We start from the raw sequence: 20,845 nt of genomic DNA on the forward strand, positions 1-20,845 counted from the left end.
AGAGGAAAGTAAACATGGCCTCCTGGAAAGTAGCCTGAGAAAGACCCAATGATGACCTCATCAATAGGCCTTTTGATTTTGTGTTTGCGTCATCATTAGGTCATGTAAGAGCAGTGGTTCTCAGACTTTAATCTCTTTGAGGAACGGAGCTGTGTTTAGTATGTCCATGTGGTATGGTCCCTGCCTTCTAAATAAGGCAGGAGATGAGGTCCTTTGCAGAAAGGAAAGGTAGTGTGCTGGTTGGGAAAGTTCAAGAGACTTCCGGAGGTTTGGAGCAGCTGCCTCTGTGGGTGGAATGAGAAATCAACTGGGGATGAATGAAAGGATTGTCTTAACTTCACTGAAGGTCCAGCCGAGATCAAAGAGGATCTGCAGGACTGACCCTCATAGAAGACACTCAATAACTCAGTATTAAGTGAAGGGATACCTGAGAACGATTTTCGATTTGTGCTTTTAAAATGTGATGCCTTAAGACCGATTTTAGCAAGGTATCACTCATGAGCCAAGAATTCAAAACTAGGAGTCAGTCATCAGCCTCCAAATATGTGATGGGAAAGAGAAATGAGGCTCTGCTTTTTGTGGTTTGAGGTGGAAACTTATGACAGAAGAATTTTCTAAAGCGATCTCTTCAGATTCTCATAGTAATAAGACTTACTTAGATATGGTGTCTTAGAGGACTGTGATATTTTAAATTTTGTATGATTATTTTTAACCAGAAGACATGAATTTTGGCCAGGGGCTCATGCATTCAACAAATCATTCATGAAGTATTAAGCTAGGTAGGTGCCCAGCTCTATGCTGGTTGCTATGGGTCAGACTGCAATCCCGCCCCCCCCACACAAAAAATGACTATCTCTTGTTATTCTTGGTGATCCAAAGAATTAATAAAATATAAAGCAGTTTATAATGCAGTAGAAAATTATGGACTTTAGACAGTGAGTGCTGTAGGAATCCAGAGAAATGAAGGTTGTAGTGTTTGGCTGGTCACACCTTCATGGAGGAGGCCTATCTTGAATTAGGTCTTGACGATGGCCAAGGGTGGGATTTGAGAAGGGGAGAGAACAGCCCACTAGGGAGTGGAGAGACTTTGAGCAACGGCACAAAGCAAGAATGTCCATGGGCAGGTTTTTGGCACCCGAAACACCCTGGCCAAAATGGCTCGTCCATGGCAGGAAGTGAGATCTTTGCGGAAGCCCTATGGATGGAGGGTCCCATTATAGTCAGTCATTTGCTTTCATGTTGGAAGGGCCTCGAGAGGCTCAAGTCTAGTGATTCCTACCTAGTTACTTTTGGTTTTGCTTTTTAAAAAAAAAAAAAAGTTTTAGTGCTTATGATGGACAGTGTTGACATGTTCCACCTATCACACCCGCACTCGTCCACTCCCCAATTCTACCCCATTTTTCTCCTTCTCAAGGAAAGAGGTGAACATGCAAACAATGGTATCGTGGGAGGACTTTGTGCCCTCCCTCACACATAATAAAAAGCACCTTGTTTGCAAACCTCACTACTTACACCGTTATTTGTACAAGTTGCCATAGCAACCTTCACCTTGGGAGTTTTGACATCATGGCTGAGAACCACTACCAGGCCGACCTCCATATTTTACAGACAGGGATATTGCCCTGCGTGAAAATGTGATTTCAGGACCCAAGTCAGTCTTCAGACTGAGCCCCATTTGAGTTGCAATTTCACGTCGGTGAAGCTGAGATCTGTGTGCCCCGATCCGCTGGCCAAACCTGAAGCCTCACGCTTTGTTGCCACAGCAGGTGCAGTGGTTTCCCTTTCTGAGTTTCAGCAGGTGCCTCTGAGTGGCAGCTTCTCTTCCCAGATACAAGTCATGTTGGTGTCCTTCGTGTGGCGGCCTGTCACAGGCCCCAGCAGGAGCAAATCATCCAGCTACCTTCCGTGGCATGACCTTCCCACCCGACAGGATGGGGTCTGCCCGGTCTGGTGGAGTGGTCTACAGAAAGGCTGCCTCAAAACCTGACAAGTCAGGAAGCAGCTGAGTAAAACGGCAAATGCAGTGGCAAGCCCTTTGGCTGCACCAGGATCTTTTTCTTTGCTGTAAACAAAAAGGAGGGTAGGCCTTCTCCAGAGGCCCAAGTCCAGGCTGATTTGGCCTTCTCTGCTGTGACCTCAAGTCCCCTATGTGGAGAGAAGCTGCAGGTGACAGAGCGTTTGGTCCCAGAAGGCCCACAGTGAGGGACTTACATGGCAAAGATTGCCTAGAAACAGTGCTGGGGGCTGGCCAGATATCTGAACTGCTAGTAAGGAGGCCTTGAGTTGTTGTCTTTTAAAGTAAATTTTAAATTTTTGATGAAAGCAATACATGCACCTGCTTTAAAAAGACAAATAGTATTAAAAGACAATGGAAAACAACCCAACAACCATCCAGTACCCACCTCCCCCAGAGGCTGCAGCTTTTAACTCTCTGTTTTTTCCAGTAGTTGCTTCCAGATCTCTAAATGATATGCTTATGCTGCTGTTTCTTGATTTATCTATTCTCTGCGTTGTCTATTTACTTCCTGCTGTGATGGATGAAGATTTCACTTTCTTACACCATCCCCGCCCTCCCCTGCCCCTGTCGCCCAATATAGTAAGAGCTCTATTTTAACCAAAATCGTGTTTAAAGTTGTCTACATTATTAAGATGTGTAAATGGTCATGAGACAGCCAAGTAATGTCCTTTGATTATATTTCCTTTCTCACATGGCTTTTTGTTTTATCACAGGATTAGAATTCTCTCTCAATCTCTCTCTCTCATATTCCTCTTTTTCTTTTGCAGCTCTGCCATGTCTGTTATTGTATTAGGTCCCCTTGTCTTCCCAGGAAGTTGCAGTGTTAGCCCCAGCTCTGCCTGTAACTGGCCAGGTGACCATGTACAAGTCTTTCCCACCTTTCAGCCCCAATGTCCTCATAGTAGAAAGAGAGCTCAGGTAGGAGGGGAGCCAGAGATCCATCTTGTTCTCATTCTCAACCTCAAAGCCCATCACCCTACCTCAGAGGTTTTCCTCTGAGGAGCCTCCTGGGTGGGGCAGCCCCAGCCCCTAACCAATGGCAGTACAACAAAAACAAGCCGGGGAGGGGCCTGGTTTGGGCCCTGCCCCCTGGAGGTCCCGCCCACCCTACCGCCTGAGGGGACTGGCCCATGGAGTTAATATGAGTGTATACCTGGCTCTCTTTTTCTCTCCTGCTGTCCCTTGTTGATTTTTATTCAACAGTCTCTGCTTTTAGGGGCAGCATCCAACTCCCCAAGCTCCTCCTACTGCAGCTCCTATCTCTCTTTGTACCATTTCTGCTTATGTTATACCCAAAGTTTACCAAAAGTCATCGTACAAATACTAACATGTTTTGGTAGTGGCTTTGAGATATAGTTCACTGTATTATACAATTCACCCGCTTAAAGCATACAGCTCAGTAATTTTTAGTATTCACAGAGTTGTACAACTATCCTCATGATCAGTTTTATAACATTTTCATCACCCCAGAAAGAAAACTTGTACCCATCAGCAGCACCACCTATTTCCTCCAATCCCCACCCTGAGATTAGGCAACCACTCATCTACTTGATGTCTCTATAGATTTGCCTATTCTGGACATTTCCTAAAAAAGCATATTGCACTTCTTTCATTTAGCATACTATTTTCAAAGTTCATCCATGCTGTAGCATACGTCCATACTTCATTCCTTTTTGTGGTTGAATAAAATTCCATTGTATAGATAGACCATATTTTATTTATGGTAACTCTGTGTTTAAAAATCTGAGAAACTAACACACTGTTTTCCGAAGTTATTGTACCATTTTATGTTCCTACCAGCAGTGTATTGGGGGGGTCTAATTTCACATCCTCACCAATACTTGTTATTATATTATCTGTCTTATTTCTAATCATAGGGGAAAACATGCAGGCTTTCACCATTAAGTGTAATGTTGGCTGTGGGGTTTCTTTGTATCTGCCCTTTTTCAGGTTGAGGAAGTTCCTCCTATTCCTTGAATGTTGTTATCATGAAAGAGTGTGAGATTTTGTCCAGTGCTTTTTTTTGTGTACTGAGATGCTCCTGGGGGCTAGTCCTTTATTCCATGGATACGGCTTATCACATTCATTGATTTTCACCTGTTAATGTTACACCACTTTTACATTCCTGGGATAAATCTCACTTGGTCATGGTGTATAATCCTTTTTATATGTTGTTGGATTTGGTTTTGTGGGGGAACTAATTTTTATTGATCACTTTCTACCTACCAAGCTGTTTACATGGATTAACTCATTTAGTTTTCAAAGTCTATGAGGTAGGAACTATTATGATTCCTCACATCAAAGATGAGGAAAATGAGACTCTGAAACATTATGTCATCTTCCCAAGGTCACACAGCCAGGAAATGGCAGAGCCAGGATTCGAATCCTAGTTTGCCACCACACTAAACCACCTCTCATCAACATACTCGTATTAATGGTGGGTATGAGATGATTTTCAGATGGTACCCAGACCTATGTTTGTTTTCACTGTTTTTATTTTTATTTTTTTTATAGTTTTCTTCTGTTTATGGCAACCAGTACTGGTTCTCTATTAGTGATGGTGATCTAAAGCTTCCTTCTACCATATATGTACAAAGTAAAAACAAAAAGTCTATTTAGAAAACCTATTAAGTAAATAATTGTACAGGAAGTTTATGGATATGACTGCATATTCCATGTTGATTTAATTTGTATTATTAATAGTGAAGGAGAAGGAATGAAAAAACTAGAAGTGAAGACACAGCCAACTTCAGGTCCTTTCATTTCTCCTATGTTGTTAGGGGAGTTGGGAGCATCGGGACATTCTTTCATCCACCACTTCCTCAGTGCCTAATCTGTCCTCGGCACTCTGCTAAGGTCTCTGACGTATTCAGTGATGGATAAAGTGTGGTCCCTAACCTCACGGAGCTTATACATGCATTATTCTACTCTAGGAAGGGCATCTGTGTTTTATCTCATGGGCAAACTCAGATTGATTGCTAGTGGCCTCCTGGAGTTCTGTATTTCACAAGAAGGATTTTGAGGCTGCCTGTGGACTCATTGAGAAATAAACACATTAACGATTAGCAACGTTTGCCCTGGCCTGAGAAGAGGAAGTAGCAGTACTTGGGACCCTTCTGAGTCAGAAAGTATCAGAAGAGAGGTAGTGCTGAAATACCTAGGAGTGGAATTGGTGGGTCATATGGTAACTCTGTTTTAAAACTTGAGGAACTGCCAAACTGTTTTCCAAAGTGGCTGCGCTATTTTGCATTCCTAGCAGGAATGTATGAGAGTTCCAGTTTCACGTCCTCACCAACACTGCTAATAATCCCAGGGAGTTCCAAGGTAGGTGCAGTCATGTCACAGAGGGGAGGGACCTTGAAGGATGAGTGAAATCGGGACATACAGTGATAGAGGAAAGAGATTTTATTTCATAGATAACTGTTTACAAAATATGGAAGCTGTTTACGTGCTCAAATGTTAAATATTTGAACCATTTTGATGGAGTTCTTTCTAAAATATGAGCAGTTTTCTTGCTATTTATATTCCTTCACCTCTTCTCCCATTTTTAAAAACATGGATGACTTGGGTTCATTGGTGATCCACTCAATGAACATGGAGTTCAGTTGAGCTGTAAATGTGTGCTTAGCACTGTGCTGGGAGCTGGGTGTGAATTAGGCACTGTGCCTGCACTCCAGGAATTTATTGTTTAGGTCAGAAGAGAAAACATGGTAAATTGTATAATAAAGTATTACAGATGTCATGAAAGAAAGAGTACACTGGGAGAAGGTAGAATCAGGTAAGGAAGAAGGAGTCAGAAAGTCTTCTACTGGAAGTAAGCAGTCCCTTATGTCTCTCCCAGCTCTAGAATCATTCTGGCAACATATGAAGTATTTTGAGTTCTGTTGTGAACCGTGATACCTGTGAGATGTCTACAGGCTCTTGCATTGTGTAGAGCTATTGGTCCTACCCTCCATGGCTCAGACACCTACGCCTGTATGGTTCCTCTCTGCACCTCGTATAGCTCTGTCTCCTCTGCACGTGCCACCGTGAGGCTTGCTCCTGTCACCATCCATACTGCTTCTAACCTGTGGCCTTATTTTTTAGATTGGTACAGGTGCTACTTGACAGGTGGCTCCAGGTGGCTCCTGTGTGGTTTGCAGCCACAGGGTCTGACCTTTGGATGAGTAGGGTGTTCCTGCAAAACGTTTCACTGGCAGCCTGTTTGGAATAAGCTACATGGTCCATTTGGATGCACGCTATGGAAGTCTTCTAAGATGCACACAGGTGACTATGTCCCTGCTTGGCCTCCACATCTGTGAAGAAGTTCTGACATGTAAAAGGGTGTCAGCTGCAGGGGAGCACTATGACCTGTGGAGCCATCTTCTGTTATGGCAAATTTGAATTCCCACACAGTCTCCAGACATACCCCGCTTATATCCACTGTGGAAAAGCTGGTTACACTTTGAATTACTTCTTGGTATTTTTTCTTGCTCAAATGCTGCTTTAAAAAAATATTTTAAGGGGGCTATCTAAGCCTCCCTTTTAAAATATTTATATTTATTGACATATTTTATTGTATATGTAAATATACCTATATTTTAAAATTCACTTTTATTTATTTATTTTAGTTGCTTTCTAGCTGGAGAGATTTACCGACAGGGAACATATTTCCTGGCCTGTTGATGGTCATATTAGGTTGGTGCAAAAGTAATTGCTGTTGAAAAGGTTAAAAATAATTGCAAAAACTGCAATTACTTTTGCACCAACCTAATAAAACCCAAAGGTGACAGTTACCTGATCTTTCTAGCTTGGCATAGTCTTGTTCTTCTTGAGGAAGGAAAAAGCAGCCAAACTGGAGGGGGTGGGGAAGGAATGTGCTTCGTACCTTTCAAAATGACACAAAAGTAGGTGTGGTCTTGAAAAAAGGGAATAGAACTGGGAGTAAAGATATCCCCTTTCTGCTGGAGCTCAGCCATTAGCTGACCATGTGACCTTGAATGGAAATTTTCACTTCTCAGTCACAGTGTGCCCTCCTTAGAAAGACAGCAAAAATAACACCTGACCTCTCAAAACTGCAAGGTAGTTGTGATTGAGGAAGTCAATGTGCAAGATCTAGAAAGCTGAGATATTAGAGTGATAATAAAAATGCCTTTCTTTTGGGTAGAAGTATCATTGCAATGTTTAATTCATCCATTCACTCTGTTAAAAGGAGGCCACCCGACTAGCTAACATTTCCTCGAGTGCTTACTCTGTGCCTGCTCCTGGGCTAAGCACTCCATATGCCACACTGTCATATAAGTCTCAGAATAAATCACTGAGGGTAGGGAGTATTATCATCCTTTTACAGCTAAGGAAACTGAGGCTCAGAGAGGTTCAGTAATATGTTTACGATTGTATAACTAGTAAAGTGGCAGATGACGGATTTGAGCCCCAGGGCTCAAGCTTAACCACTATCCTTAGCCTAGTATTCCACCTCAGGAAAAATACCTTTCTTCATTTTACTTGCAGAATGTCAAACATAAAACAACAATGCAGATCTCTTGCTTACAGAGTAGCAGGGTTTAACGTGTGGGTAGTCAGAACCTGGGTTCCCAAAGCCAGGTTCCTCCTGTCCTGCATTTGTGCGGCCCACCTCCTTTTTCTCAGGATCTATCAGTCATCTCAGCCAAGGGCACTTCTCAGAAGCAAGTTGCCTATAAGCTCAGTGTTATTCCTTGTCTCTGTGACACCTGGCCACACCAAGTTTGAGTTTGTTGTGAAGACACTGAATTTAAATATGCCCTGAGTGCCCCATACTGAAAGGTTGCAGGTGTGTCTGGTAAATGATGCTCCCATAACACTGTTCATTTTTACATGTTTTATTAATTTCTCTTCCAAAATGGCCACATGGCCATATGTTCATAGACTGAATTAAAGAATTTATTTGGAAGGTTGCATAAGAGGCAGGACATTTAGGCCAGAAAATAACTGATTTTCATGTATACCTCTGTTAAAATTTCCAGTATGCTTTTTCTTTCCAGTTGATGGGGAGTTGGCAGTGACTTCCAGCCCTTGAGTTAAAAATGTCTCATTTCTTCCTTCTTTAGGCAGTGAGTGATGTACAAACAAACGTAGAAATCCATTAGAGAAGCTATATTTACAAGGAGAAAAGAAAGGTTGCATTGATAGAAATAAAGATCCCTAATTTACTGACTTTGTAGGCTGTTCACTTATTGATACTCTTCAAGTGAAGTTCAGGGGTATTATTGTGTTAAAGGGGAAACCTTAAGGGTTATTCTGGTAAATTAGTATTTTGATGTCTGTAAAGCCCAGAAGAAACCCATGTTATAGGAGACAGGAGAAGGGAAAGTTCATGACAAGTGGGAGTCAGAGAGGACAAAGGGAAGATAGATTAGACCAGGGAATGTATACACTAAGCCGGGGGTTTCCTGGAAAATTTCAAATATATATAAAATTATATAGAAAAAAATATGATAAATCTCTGTGTAAGCATCTCACAGCATTAACAATTATAAACTCATGGCTGGCTTTGTTCCATTTCTCACTCTTCACCCATCTAGTATCATTTGGAAGTAAACACCTATATCCTTTTATCCATATTTTAGTAGGTATTTCTAGAAGCTAAGGAATCTTTTAGAACAACATCAATATCATCACATCTAAAAACTAATAACACCACTCCAGTGAATGTCAGCAGGGAGCTCTGTTCCACACAGTCATTCAGGGACCCAGGCTCCTTTGAATTAGTGGTTCTGCCATCTCAGGAGAGCCTTTGAGTGCCCCACTGGATCCTCAGTCACCCTGCTGTTGAAGAAAAGAGAATGTACAGCAAAAGCACCCCAACTCTTAAACTGACTGGTCTTGGAGTGAACCCATCCCTTCCCCTCAAATGTCACTGGTTTTTACAGATTTTCTTTACACTCTGCAAAATATTTTTAAGACTTGAAATTATTTACTGGTTATAATTATTATATTTTGTACCAAAAATATATGGTTTCCCCCAAAGAATACATCTCCTAAGTACCTGGTGTGGTAATTTTCTTAGTGTGGCTCTTGAACTATTCATGTCCCATATGTAAACAAAAGCTCTGTGAAAAAGCATGGGGATGTACTAGAATGTATTTGAGAGTATCTTCAGTGTGTGAAAATAACATGGATTGATTTTTCCAGATGGAGAAGTAGAATGAAGCAAATGCCCCTAAGACTTCCAAAAATAATAATAATAACACTGTTTCCTTAATATTATCAAATATCCAATCAGTATTCTATTTTCCAATTCTCTTGTAAATGTTAATTTTATTTTTATGGTGGTTTGTTTGGAATAGGATCTAAATAAGGTCTTATAAGCTTTCCTTTCCTCCACTTTTTTTCTCCTTGCAATTTATTTGTTGAAGGCACTGAGTTGTTTGTCCAGCAGAGTTTCCCATAGATTGCATTTTACTGATGGCGTCACTGTGGCGTATTTTAAATGTGTTCTTATGTATTTGAACACCGTTGATACCTGTCAATTGGTATGAACACTTTAGTAGATTGAAGGTTTTTTTTGTTTTGGGTCCATCTTTCTTCATAGAAAAGTGTGTTTTTCCATCAGGAGGCACATAATGTCTGATTGTCTTTCATTATTGATGTTAGCAGCAGTTGATTAGTACCTTCGTCCATTTGTTCATTGGGGGTTGGAAAATAGGGATATTTTAATTCTGTCACTATTTCTGGGAGGTGAAAAAAGAGAGAACTTTATAGACAGAAACACCTCTCTTCTGCAGTTTGGTTTTCCACTGTTACAATTTGTATAGGAAAGGCAGGTTAAGTGTTCTCTTGTTTTTTTTGTTTATTGTTTTTCAACATAAAAGTTGGTTCACAGGCATGCTCCAATAGTAACAAAGTAATAAAAACCAAGTTTCTATTAAGTGCCTTTATGCTTTCATGGATTTAAACATATTTGATATTGTTTCAAGTCCTTTGAGTTACGCTAAGTGGTGTTCACTTTGCCCCACGTTTGGCCTGTGGGAGTTGCCTCAAGTTGGCTCCTGGGTCCCTTTGATATAAGCCTGGTACTTAGAAATAGTTGCTTCTAGGCCTTTTATGTAGGACAAACCTTGGTTCCAACCACAGCTCCATCACTTGCCAGCCCTTGACCTTGTGAAATTACTTAAATTCTGAGCTTCTTTTTGTTCATCTGTAAATGGGAATAATCACAGTAGTACCTACCTATATAGAGTTGATACAAGATTACAATAGTCAAGTATTTGGCAGAGTGCCTCACAAAGAGTAAGGGCTAAAACAAAGTTTAGGTTTATTATTGTTATTATTTGAATTAACGAGGACAGTTATTAGGGCTTTGGAATTTGTACATCATTATGTGCCATAAAAATCATTAACCCCTCCTGCACAATGGACTTATTAGTGTAAGAAAGAGGGCAGTCTTTTCTGTGCACTGGCAAATGGTTTTGCTGTAGAAGCGAACGGCACACTTAGAATTCAGGGGTGAGAAGAGAGAAGAGGAAGAATCATAGGTGTGGGGAGGGCCTGAAACTACCCGGGGAGGCCAGGTGCCTGCAGAGGGCACAAGGGGAAGTCACTTTTGAGCTGCCTGTGCCCTCATTGGATGTGGCTTTGGCTGTTGCCATGGTGCATGACAGGGAGGTGTGTTAAGAACCCAGTGAAGTGTGAATTGCGGTTAACTGTTCAGCTCCATCTGCCCTCTCAACTGTAGGCCTCAGGGAGACAGACACCAGGGTAGGGACTGCATGCCGTTAGCTATACTCCAGCTGTTTCAGCCCTTTTTGGCCCGTGGACCCAGTTCTCCTGTCCGGGGTCCTTCTCCCTTGTGCCCTGACATATTTCCTAGTGGGCCAGGCACGTTCTCCTCCAGTGTTCAGTACTCTTAGTAGAGCCCTCACGTGTGTCTCACCTGCTATGACTGGGGGTGGGGAAGGAAGGGTACTCCCGTAGCACCACTGTGGGCTTTCTCTTTGTTTCCTTATTAAAAGGTGCCAAAGGGTTAGCTTATTGCTAATCTTACAAAGCTCAGGTTTTAGATTTTTGTTCACCTAGTCTGCTGTTTTGGGTTGCTTTGTTTTTGCTTCATTTCTGCTTTGGTAATTATCAATCCCTATATTCTCATCTCTTTGGGTCGATTTTTATTCTTTCTTTAGATTTTGAATGGAAAATTTGGTTCGTTTAGTTCCACTTCTTTATTTCCTACTAAATGCCTTTAAGACATTTATTCATGCTCTCTTTCAGTTCTAAATATTGTATCATTTCTATTTGAATTCCTCTTTAGCTATGAATAACCTAGAAGTGTGTGTTTATACATTTTCATAGGTATGAGGGTTGGGGGGGCGGCTATTATTTGCATCATTGAGTTCTGATTTTATTGCACTGTAATCAGTGAATGTGACTTCTAGGCCATATTTGAGGGAAGCGGGTGGCCTCCGTCATGATCAGTTTTTATCAACATTTCATGTATGTTTGGGAAAAAAATGAGTATCGAAAAAACTGTTTGCTGAGTTAGGTAACTGTGCTGTTCAGGGCCTCTTCAATTTCACTGCCTGGCAAGGTTCTCATCGAAGCCACTGCCTTCTGCCAGCTTCCCAGACACACAAAAAATGTCCACTTGGGGCTGATCTGTTCAGTGTGGCACACAAAACACAGCCAGGCCACAGAAGATGATGGCTCTTCCTTTTTGCAAATAAGATGACTTTTGCTGAAGTCCGAATTCTTTTAGTCCCAGCTGAATCAGCTTGTAAAACCTGGGCTCTGCTTTCAAGTGGCTGTTGCAGTCGTGGATATTTGTGCTGTGCAGTAAGTTAAGAATGGAACTGATAAATGTTCTCGTGAAGAACAAAAGTTGGGGGCTGACCACGGCCTGTGTCGTAGCGTCAGGCATTACTTGAAGTCCTTTGCTCTTGGTCACTGTGGTTTTTTTGGGCATTGCATCACTTCTTTGTGTCTTCATCAGCTACGTGGATACAATACTGTCTACCGTGCTGATCACAGAGGGTTGTGGAGAGGCTCAGCTGAGATAATAGACAAAAAATGTACTTTGTAAACTGGAAAGAGATCGTCAAATATCAGGTGCCGGTTGAAGGCACCTTGTGAAATAGTAGCAAGTGTGGTCTCAGTGCATGTTAACTCCCTTTGTTCTCTGGAAGGAGCCTGGACAGGGTGAAACTGAGAGCAATGCTTGGAGGCCCCCGAAATTCTTCATTGTCTTTCCCTTCCTTTCCCGCAGAGTAGAATACAGAAACTGCAGCCATGACCACCCACGTGACCCTGGAGGATGCCCTGTCCAACGTGGACCTCTTGGAAGAGCTGCCCCTCCCTGACCAGCAGCCATGCATCGAGCCTCCACCTTCCTCTATCATGTACCAGGTAAATTCTCCCAGGGCACTGGGAGGCTTGGGACCTCTGGGGATCCCCTAAGAGGGTTTGCCCTGAAGGCGGAGGAAAAAGGGAGGTCTGCCTGTAGAAGGTGAAAGGTCGTGCGCTGATGGAATCCCCGGTGCACTGGTGGAACAGAGTGTAAGGAATAGATTAGCTGGTAAATGTACACCCGAGCTATTTCTCCTCCCTAGGGAAGGCTTGTTGATCTGCTCTGACCCCAAATACCTTCCCGGCTGTTCTTGCTGCAGCACCAACCAAGGCTTTGGCAGCTTTGACCTCATGAATTAAATATTGCAATTTAGAAACCCCTAGAGCTTGTCTGGGTAATTACTTTTCCTTCATGTATGTGAGAAGAGCTCTTCAACTCCCCAGAGCAGCTAATGGCTCAGGGAAGCTGGTCACAGTTGTTTGCTTTTGCCTAAGAGAGGCGAGCTTGTGATAAACCATGATCAGATTGCTCAAAACCTCGATGCCACCAGGGCACGCGCGGGGACAGCATCGATGCAGCTGGAGTCTGCCTTGCAAACAGCCCATGGTCTGCAGGCAAGTGTGCCACATTAAGAAAGAATATTCTTAATTTGAAATCCTTGCCTATATTGGACCTTTTGAAAGTTCTCGGACTGCTAAATGAAACTACATATAAATGCATAATACATTTTTAATTTTATTCAGTGGTCAGATTTATGCAGCACATGCCCAAAGGTTCAACTCAAACTTGGTTCATTCACATTTTGTAACACAGATTAAATTTTTAATTATATAAATATATTTTTATAAGCAATACAGAAAAGTATAGCAAATAAAAATTTCCCTGTAACGATGTCTATATGTAGACACATGCCTCCCTTTTTTAATTTTACCATATATATGTATATATTTTTAATACACCCAAAGGGAATCATACTATATATATTGCTCTATGATTTGGCTTTTTTAACTTAAAATTCGTTATGGATATTTTCCCCTGAAAATGCTGCCACATTATTTTTAATCACCACGGATCATATATAAGTCCAATAGTATAGGTATATTATTATTTATTCAGCCTTTCACTATGAATGGACATTTGTATGCTCTCCAGTTTTTTTTCTGTCACAAAAAAATGCTGCATTTATTATCCTTGTACGTATGTATCTCCACCCTCACGTGAGTATTTTTGCAACTGCTCAGTGAAAGCAATGCACACCTTAACTTTTAACAAGTGCTTAGGCTTGTATAGTATAAGCATTTACTTCTGGGACTCGGCTGGGTACACCTGGGAACTACCAATGAGCAGGGGGTATGGACCATGTCTGTAGACTGCTCCTGCCCGGTGTGGTCCAGCATGACATTCTTGGAAGTAGATGAGAGGGCAATGTGTACATAGCTTTCCACAGAGAACTTGCAGCATTTGTAGGCAGCAGTTTGTTTCCTGGGCACCCAGCCACCTGGGACCTGTTTTTTCACAACCAAATGTTCCTGTCCTCTGATTCCCACAGGCTAACTTTGACACAAACTTCGAGGACAGGAATGCATTTGTCACAGGCATTGCAAGGTACATTGAGCAGGCGACGGTCCACTCCAGCATGGTAAGTCTCTGGGACCCTGCCTGGGCAGCGGGGGGCTGTGGACAACTTCTCACACCAGGACATGTGTTCAGCTGTTCCAAGAAGCCCTGCCTCAAGTCAGATGTGTCCCTCTTAGGCCCATTCTCTTGCCTGACCCAGCCCCTCTCAGTGCCTAGGGCCATACTGTTCCCATATCTTCCAGCTTTGCAAATCCTACTCACCTTTAGGGCCCAACACCATCCCCACTGTTCACTTCCCTGAGCTTCTATAGCCTTTTGAGTTAACACGTGGTGAGATCCTGCCTTGTCTTATACTTTATAGATGACTGACTTTGTGGAATTTTATCTCTTGTAAAGCAAAAGATTTCTCAAGAAAGGGGTGGTAGCTTTGCAATAGTATGCTGACTCGAGGAAGCGGGTAGCATAAATCATTCACAAGCGGGGCCAGCTGTTTGATGGGTCAGGTGTCTGACCGCTCTGTGAGGGATCACCCCTTCCCTCCTGGGCTTTCATTGATTTTATTCTCATGCAGCCCTGAAATTTGAAGAATTCCAGATTCTTCTTTCACAGGCTCTATGGATCGTTCTCACTGTATCGGTTATATTCTAAAATTTTGTCTTATCATACCGTGCCCATTCAGTAAATAGTGTGTACCTAGGACCTGCAGTGACTGCTAAATTCTGGGGAGGGCTATGCAAGGACAAGTAGGGGCCAGTCTTGATTCTCAACAAGTCAAGTGGGAAACAGACAAGCTTCCCTTTTATTGAACACTTTCTGTGAAGATATTTTAAATGCATTGTCTCAGTTAATCCTCACCTCAACCCTATGAGGTAGGTTCTATTGCAATACCCATTTTACAGATGGGGAAAACTGAAGCCCAGAAAAGTTAAGTAAGTTACTCAGGATCCTGCAGCTGACAAGTGACAGAGCTAATAAACCCTGGTCTGTCTGACTACAAAACCTGTGTTCCAGACAACTCTTTGCAGATAAAAATGCACGAAATGCAAAGCAAATGATATGGTAAAAGTTTAAAGTTCTGTGTTTTTGAAGGGGCCTTGAGAGGGGTTAGAGAAAGCTTAATGAAGGAAATGACTTTTGAGTAGGGCCTTGTATACTATATATAATGTTACAGTGTGTTTGTGTGTGTGTGTGTACACACACACATTATAACCATATATATGGTACTTTAAAATGTATGAAGTATTCTCATACATGATATCATTGGAGCCTTATAACAGTCCTACGACTTGCAAAGAGGTCATTATGCCCGTTTTTCGGGATGAGAAAACTGAAACCTAGAGAAGTTAATAAGCCAGTTGTTTGTGATCACACTACTGGCAAGTCACAGGGTTGAACATGGAATCCAGGACTTCTGCTTCCCAGGCCTGGCCTCTCTCCACTGCACTCTTCTGTCCCACACAGTTAGAACTGTATCTGTCAGGGATGAGATGGCACATGCTTACCCCTGGTGGAACCAGCATGAGCAAAGACACAGAGGCAAAAATTGTCAGAGACTGCCTGGATTTGGACTGTGAGGTACATACAAGGAAATTCCTGTGGTACTTATGGAAAATCAGATAACAGTCAGTGCATAGAGGGTCTGTTCACTTGATAGCAAAATGCCACAGACGGGGTAGCTTAAATAACAGACATGTATTTTCTCACAGTTCTGGAGACTAGAAGTCCCATATCAAGCCGAGCTGGTTTCTCCTGAGGCCTCTCCCGTTGCCTTGCTGCCAGACACCTTCTCACTGTGTCCTCATGTCACCTTTCCTCTGTGTGCCCACACATGTATAGCGTCTCTTCTTGTGTCCGAATTTCTTGTTTCCGAATTTCCTCTTCTTAAAAGGAGACCAGTCCGATTGGATGAGCGCCCGTCATACTGTCCTCATTTTAACTTCATCACCTCTTTAAAGGCACTATCTCCCCATGTAGGTGCTAGGGGTTAGGATTGAACATGACTTTGGGGGGCTGGACACAATTCAGCCCATAACAGAGGGCTTTAATTCATTTAATCAAGATTCAAAAGCAACGGAAAATGTTCATCCGTGAGAGAACTGTGAACACAACCTTGCTTGGGGAATACGTTTCATTTGTTAGTTACGTGCGGAATGAATTGGGAGGCAAATAAGTCAGTTGAGATAAAGTTATCAACGTTGGCGGTATTAAGGGCCGAATAAGGGCAATGGCATGAGGGATGGCTGAGGATATGGATATGAGAGACACTGGGGGTTAAGGTTACCTGGCTTTACAATCAGCTGTGTGCTGAAGCGGAGAGAATGGAGCTACGCTGATGGCAGTTGCCTAGAAGTACCAGGTCAGGGCAGGTCAGGAGGAGGGTCCAGTTTAGAGGGGGATTGTATGAGTTTTCTATTGTTGCTGTAACAGATTACCACAAACTTAGTGGCCTCAAACAACACAGATGTGTTTGCTTACAGTTCTTTTTGCCAGAAGTCCGACATGGGTCTCACGGGGTTAAAATCAAGGTGTTGGCAGAGCTGCATTCCTTTTGGGAAGACTCTAGAGGAGAATGTGTTTCCTGGCTTTTTCAAGCTTCTAGAGGCTGTGCACATTCCTTGGCTCAGCCCCCTTCCAGCCAGCAATCACAGCACTCCAGTCTCTGCTTCCATCCTCACGTCTCTTCTCTGGCTCTCCTGCCTCCTTCTGTCACTTTTTAGGACCTCTGTCATTACCTTGGATCCACCTGCTAATTGAGGATAACCTCCCCATCACAAGGTTCCTAACTTAATTACATCTACAAAGTCTCTTTTGCCATGTAAGGTATTATGTTCACAGGTTCTGCAGACTAGGATACGGATATCTTTGTGGAGCCATTGTTCTGCCCAAGCAGGGATGGTGATGACAGGGTTTTAGATGGGTCAAAGAATAGGGTATACTGTTGACATTCATGGATAATGCCAGAACCTCACTTCACTTAACAATTCCCACCTTGTATCTTGCTAAATCTTTCTCTAGAGTAGTTTATAAGCAGCAAAGTGTCTTCATTAGACGTTCACCTTCTTGTGTTTCTCTTGCCCACACTTGGGTAGGATAGCCAGAGAAAAGAGGAGAAGGAGAAAGTGTAGACAACGTACTTGACCAGGTACGGGGCACAGTTGAGGATTCTTTGCTCGGGGTGAGATGGGGGCAGAGTGTTCAGAGTAATTGCTAAGAGATCTGGTCTGTCACTACCCACCCTGAAATTTGAGCTGAACTCACATTGGGTTTAAGTCACGGACTCACAGAATCTTAAAGGACTTTAGGGATCCTTAGTCCTGCTGCGGTCAACCTGGGCTGCACTTTAGAGTCACCTGGAGGGCAGTAAAAAATACTGATGTCTGGGCCCCCTCCCAGGGATAATGATTTAGTTCTAGAGGGGCGTGGCCTGGGCATGGCCAGTTTTCAAAGTTCTCCACGTGATGCAGTCAGGGTTGAGAACCAGTGATTTAGGCCAACTCTTTACCCCCATATGTGAAAATCATGACATTTTCAAGGTGAAAGGTGAGCCCAAGCAGCGCCAGGACCAGAACTCAAGTCTCCTGTGGCCCCACCAGTGGCTCTTTCCACCACACCATCCTGACCGCTATATTCCAGGCATAATTATACAACAAATCTAGCTGATGGTCAACGGAATTGTCCATAGGGCAGAGTCCATGTCATTCTTGTTCGCTGCCCTATTCTGAGTAGCCCAGAGCCTGAGACCCATGAGTGGTCAGTAAGACATTCATTGCATGAATGAATTGGAATATTCACACCTACCGGTGGGCAGTTTGGGTGTCATCAAGTACACACGTTCCCTATGTTACTGTCACTTCCCTTTTTTGGCATGTGTTCTGACGCAATGGCAGCAGGAGACCCACAAGCTTGGTCCTGGTTCTCTGTTGTCTCAAGGACAACTTGTTACTGATTTTAAAAATACTGACTGAAAGTGTGACTCGTCAGTGATATTTGCTATTGCAAACAAAGCTATAAAAAGTAATAAACTCCAAATTAAATCTGTTCTTGTACTAGGAAGATATTATGAAATAGATATGTTATGTGGGATAAAAAAAATACATCAGTGAAGGTTCATTTTTGTAGCAATACAAATATTTACAATAGAGGTGGTCTTGCTATCTTCTTTTTTTATTGTTCTTTTTGAGAGATCCTTCATAGAACATAAAATTGACCATTTAAGGTGTACAATTTAGTGGGTGTTTTTTTTTAAAACAGTTGCCATGTTAGACCGCCATCACCACTGTCTAATTTTCGTCACCACTGTCTAATTTTCGTCACCACTAAAAGAGACCCCAAACCCATTAGCAGTCACTTCCAATTCCTTTCTCTTCCCATCCCCAGGACAACACTAATCTATTATACTGTCTATCTCTGTGGATTTGTTGATCCTGAACATTTCATCTAAATGGATCTTACAAAATGTGGGCTTTTGTGTCTGGCTCCTTTCACTCAATATCGTGTTTTCAAAGTCTATCCACGTTGTAGCCTGTGTCCGCACTTCCTTTTATAGATGATGACTATTCCATTGTATGGCTACACCACATTTTACTTATCCGTTCATCAGTTGATGGACATTTGGGTTGTTTCCACTTTTTGGCTGTTAGAACAGTAACTGCTGTGAAAAAGTGTGTAACTTTCTTTGTGGACCCATGTTTTCATTTCTCTTGGGCATATACCTAGGAGTGGAATTTCTGGGTCATACGGTAACTCTGTGTTTAATTTTTTGAGAAACCGCCAGACTATCTTTTTCCTAGTAATAGTCTTAACTGCCTTTATACAGATGACCTAGTTTGTGGGAGTGTGCACGTGTGCGTGCATGTGTGTGTGCTGTGTTGTGTGTGTGTGTGTTTATATTTGTATTCCATTTAATTCTCGGAATTAGCTGAGGTTGTTATTGTCATTGTCACTAAATGGAGAATCTTAGGTTCAGTTATTTCCTGAAGGCCAAAGGGCCAAGGAAGTCGTGAAGCTGAGATTTGAGCCCAGATATTTGGACCCTGAGTTTAGGGCTCTTTCCATAGTCACTCTTACTAGGTGAGGTAAGTGCGTCATCATTGTATTTTTCAGATTTATTTTTCATGCTGTTGTTGGTTTGCCATCTACTCTGTATTATTTTTAAAAAATTGATCTTAATCATTTGCCTACTTATGAAATAGTAACATGGGCTCTTATAGAAAGTGCAAACGTTATAATACTGTATAATAGGAAAAGTGAAAGCTCCTGTTTATCCAGCCCCCCAGAGAGCTTGCTCGTCATCGTTTGGTGCATATTCCACCCAAACATTTTCCAATACAGAGTAATATACTTTCATAATTATTACTCTTTTGTGTTTTTTTAAATCTATCTGCTGTACATACTGTTTTACTACTTCCTTTTTTCTTGCTAACAGTATATCTGGGACAGCTTTTGCTGTTGGAACAAATAGATCTGCCCCGTTTCTAAGGTGGCCATCCATCTTTGAAAAATGATGGCCTGCTTACCCAGAGCGCCCCTGGGTATCTGATGGGTAATATAGGCCAGTGCTTCTCAAACTTGCTGTGCGTCTGGGAGTGTGAGTCACTGGGAATGTGATGGAAATGCAGGTTTTGATCCCCTGTGCCGGAGGAGGGGCCCGAGACTGCATTTCTAATAAGCCCCCCAGGTGATGACGTCCACCCGCCACGCTGAGTGGTGAGGATTTGGGGGGCTGTTGAGAAGCTCTGTAGCACTGGCTCAGTTTCTCCCTGACGAGCGCGTTTTGCTTTTCAGAATGAAATGCTGGAGGAAGGGCACGAGTATGCAGTCATGTTGTACACCTGGCGCAGCTGTTCCCGGGCCATCCCCCAGGTGAGACAGTCCTGCCGCGATGGGGGCGCTACCACCCTCCACTTCACCCCCATCCTGAAAGCTGAGTTCCAGGTGGCGGGGGCATGCTGAAGACATTCCGAGAGCTTCCCGTAAAACTGAACCCTACTTAAAAAATATTTGTTCAATGTATTTTATTTCGAAAGCGGTGTATGCTGGCTGTATAACACCCAAACCATTGCCAAAAGGTACAAAGTAAAACTTAAGAGGTCTCCAGCTCCTCACCCACCACCCACACCCACCTCCCCACAGCGCGTGATCACTACAGAGGCTTTGGACATTTTGCTGCCTGTTAGCCTGGATCTTTCTCCTTGACTATCGTGAAGGTTATCAGAGGTGATCAGAGGTTACCAATAATAATCCCGATGATTATTATTCCGTAAATTATTATCATTTGCAGAAGTCTGTTTACTTATGTTACTCTGCCACTTGCTTGTTTACCCTTTGTGCTTTATTACTGACATGTGTTCATGTTGACACATACAGATATCATATTACCATTATTGTCATCATCGTCTAATTTGTGAATCCCACTTTAACAAAATCAATAAGGCACAGATGTGTGAACAGAGAAACCGTTCCTCTCCCTTACTCTAATCCTAGCCCCCAGAAGTAACAAATTATGAACAGTCTGGTTTGCACCGTTTTCAAATTTTCTATGCCTGCTTTATATATGGACACAAGAACATACACATTGTTTTGTTTAACAAAAATGGGGTTAAATTGCACTTACTGTCCTACAGCTGTTTTCATCTGTCTGTTTATGGTAGCAATCTCTCCCTGTCAGTTTGCATATATCCGTCTCATTCCTTTTAACAATTATGTAACGTATTGAATGAATGCGTCCTATTTTATCCATTTAATCTGTGACTGGTGGGTATAGCTTGTTGCTATTATTTTAAGAATTCCTAAAAACAGTGTGAAGAATGTCTTTATGCTTACCCTTCGCTCCCCTGTCAGTTTTGGTTGCCCTGTTAGCAGTCTCGGATGTTCATGCTGTGAAAACATCTGCCACTCAATTCTGGTGCTTTGAAAACCACTGGGCAGAGAAAATGGGTTTCTTGATGGACCCA

The 20,845-nt window shown here is 42.5% G+C and overlaps 1 protein-coding gene across 7 annotated transcripts in view; it reads left to right on the forward strand.

Moving 5' to 3' along the window:
• CYFIP2 (cytoplasmic FMR1 interacting protein 2) overlaps positions 1-20,845 on the forward strand; it is a 114,016-nt gene that overhangs the window by 4,010 nt on the left and 89,161 nt on the right. For 4 of the 7 annotated variants that reach the window (XM_081035493.1, XM_081035495.1, XM_081035496.1 and 1 more), the window contains exons 2-4: positions 12,234-12,373; positions 13,864-13,953; positions 19,677-19,754. In XM_081035493.1, coding sequence (XP_080891619.1) covers positions 12,257-12,373; positions 13,864-13,953; positions 19,677-19,754 — 285 coding nt within the window. In that variant the 5' untranslated portion in view covers positions 12,234-12,256. The remainder of the gene's footprint in view (positions 1-12,233; positions 12,374-13,863; positions 13,954-19,676; positions 19,755-20,845) is intronic. The other 3 variants (XM_081035499.1, XM_081035497.1, XM_081035498.1) reach the window with 1 other exon arrangement.

This window comes from Rhinolophus hipposideros (assembly GCF_964194185.1).
Source record: "Rhinolophus hipposideros genome assembly, chromosome: 23".
NCBI lineage: Eukaryota > Metazoa > Chordata > Mammalia > Chiroptera > Rhinolophidae > Rhinolophus > Rhinolophus hipposideros.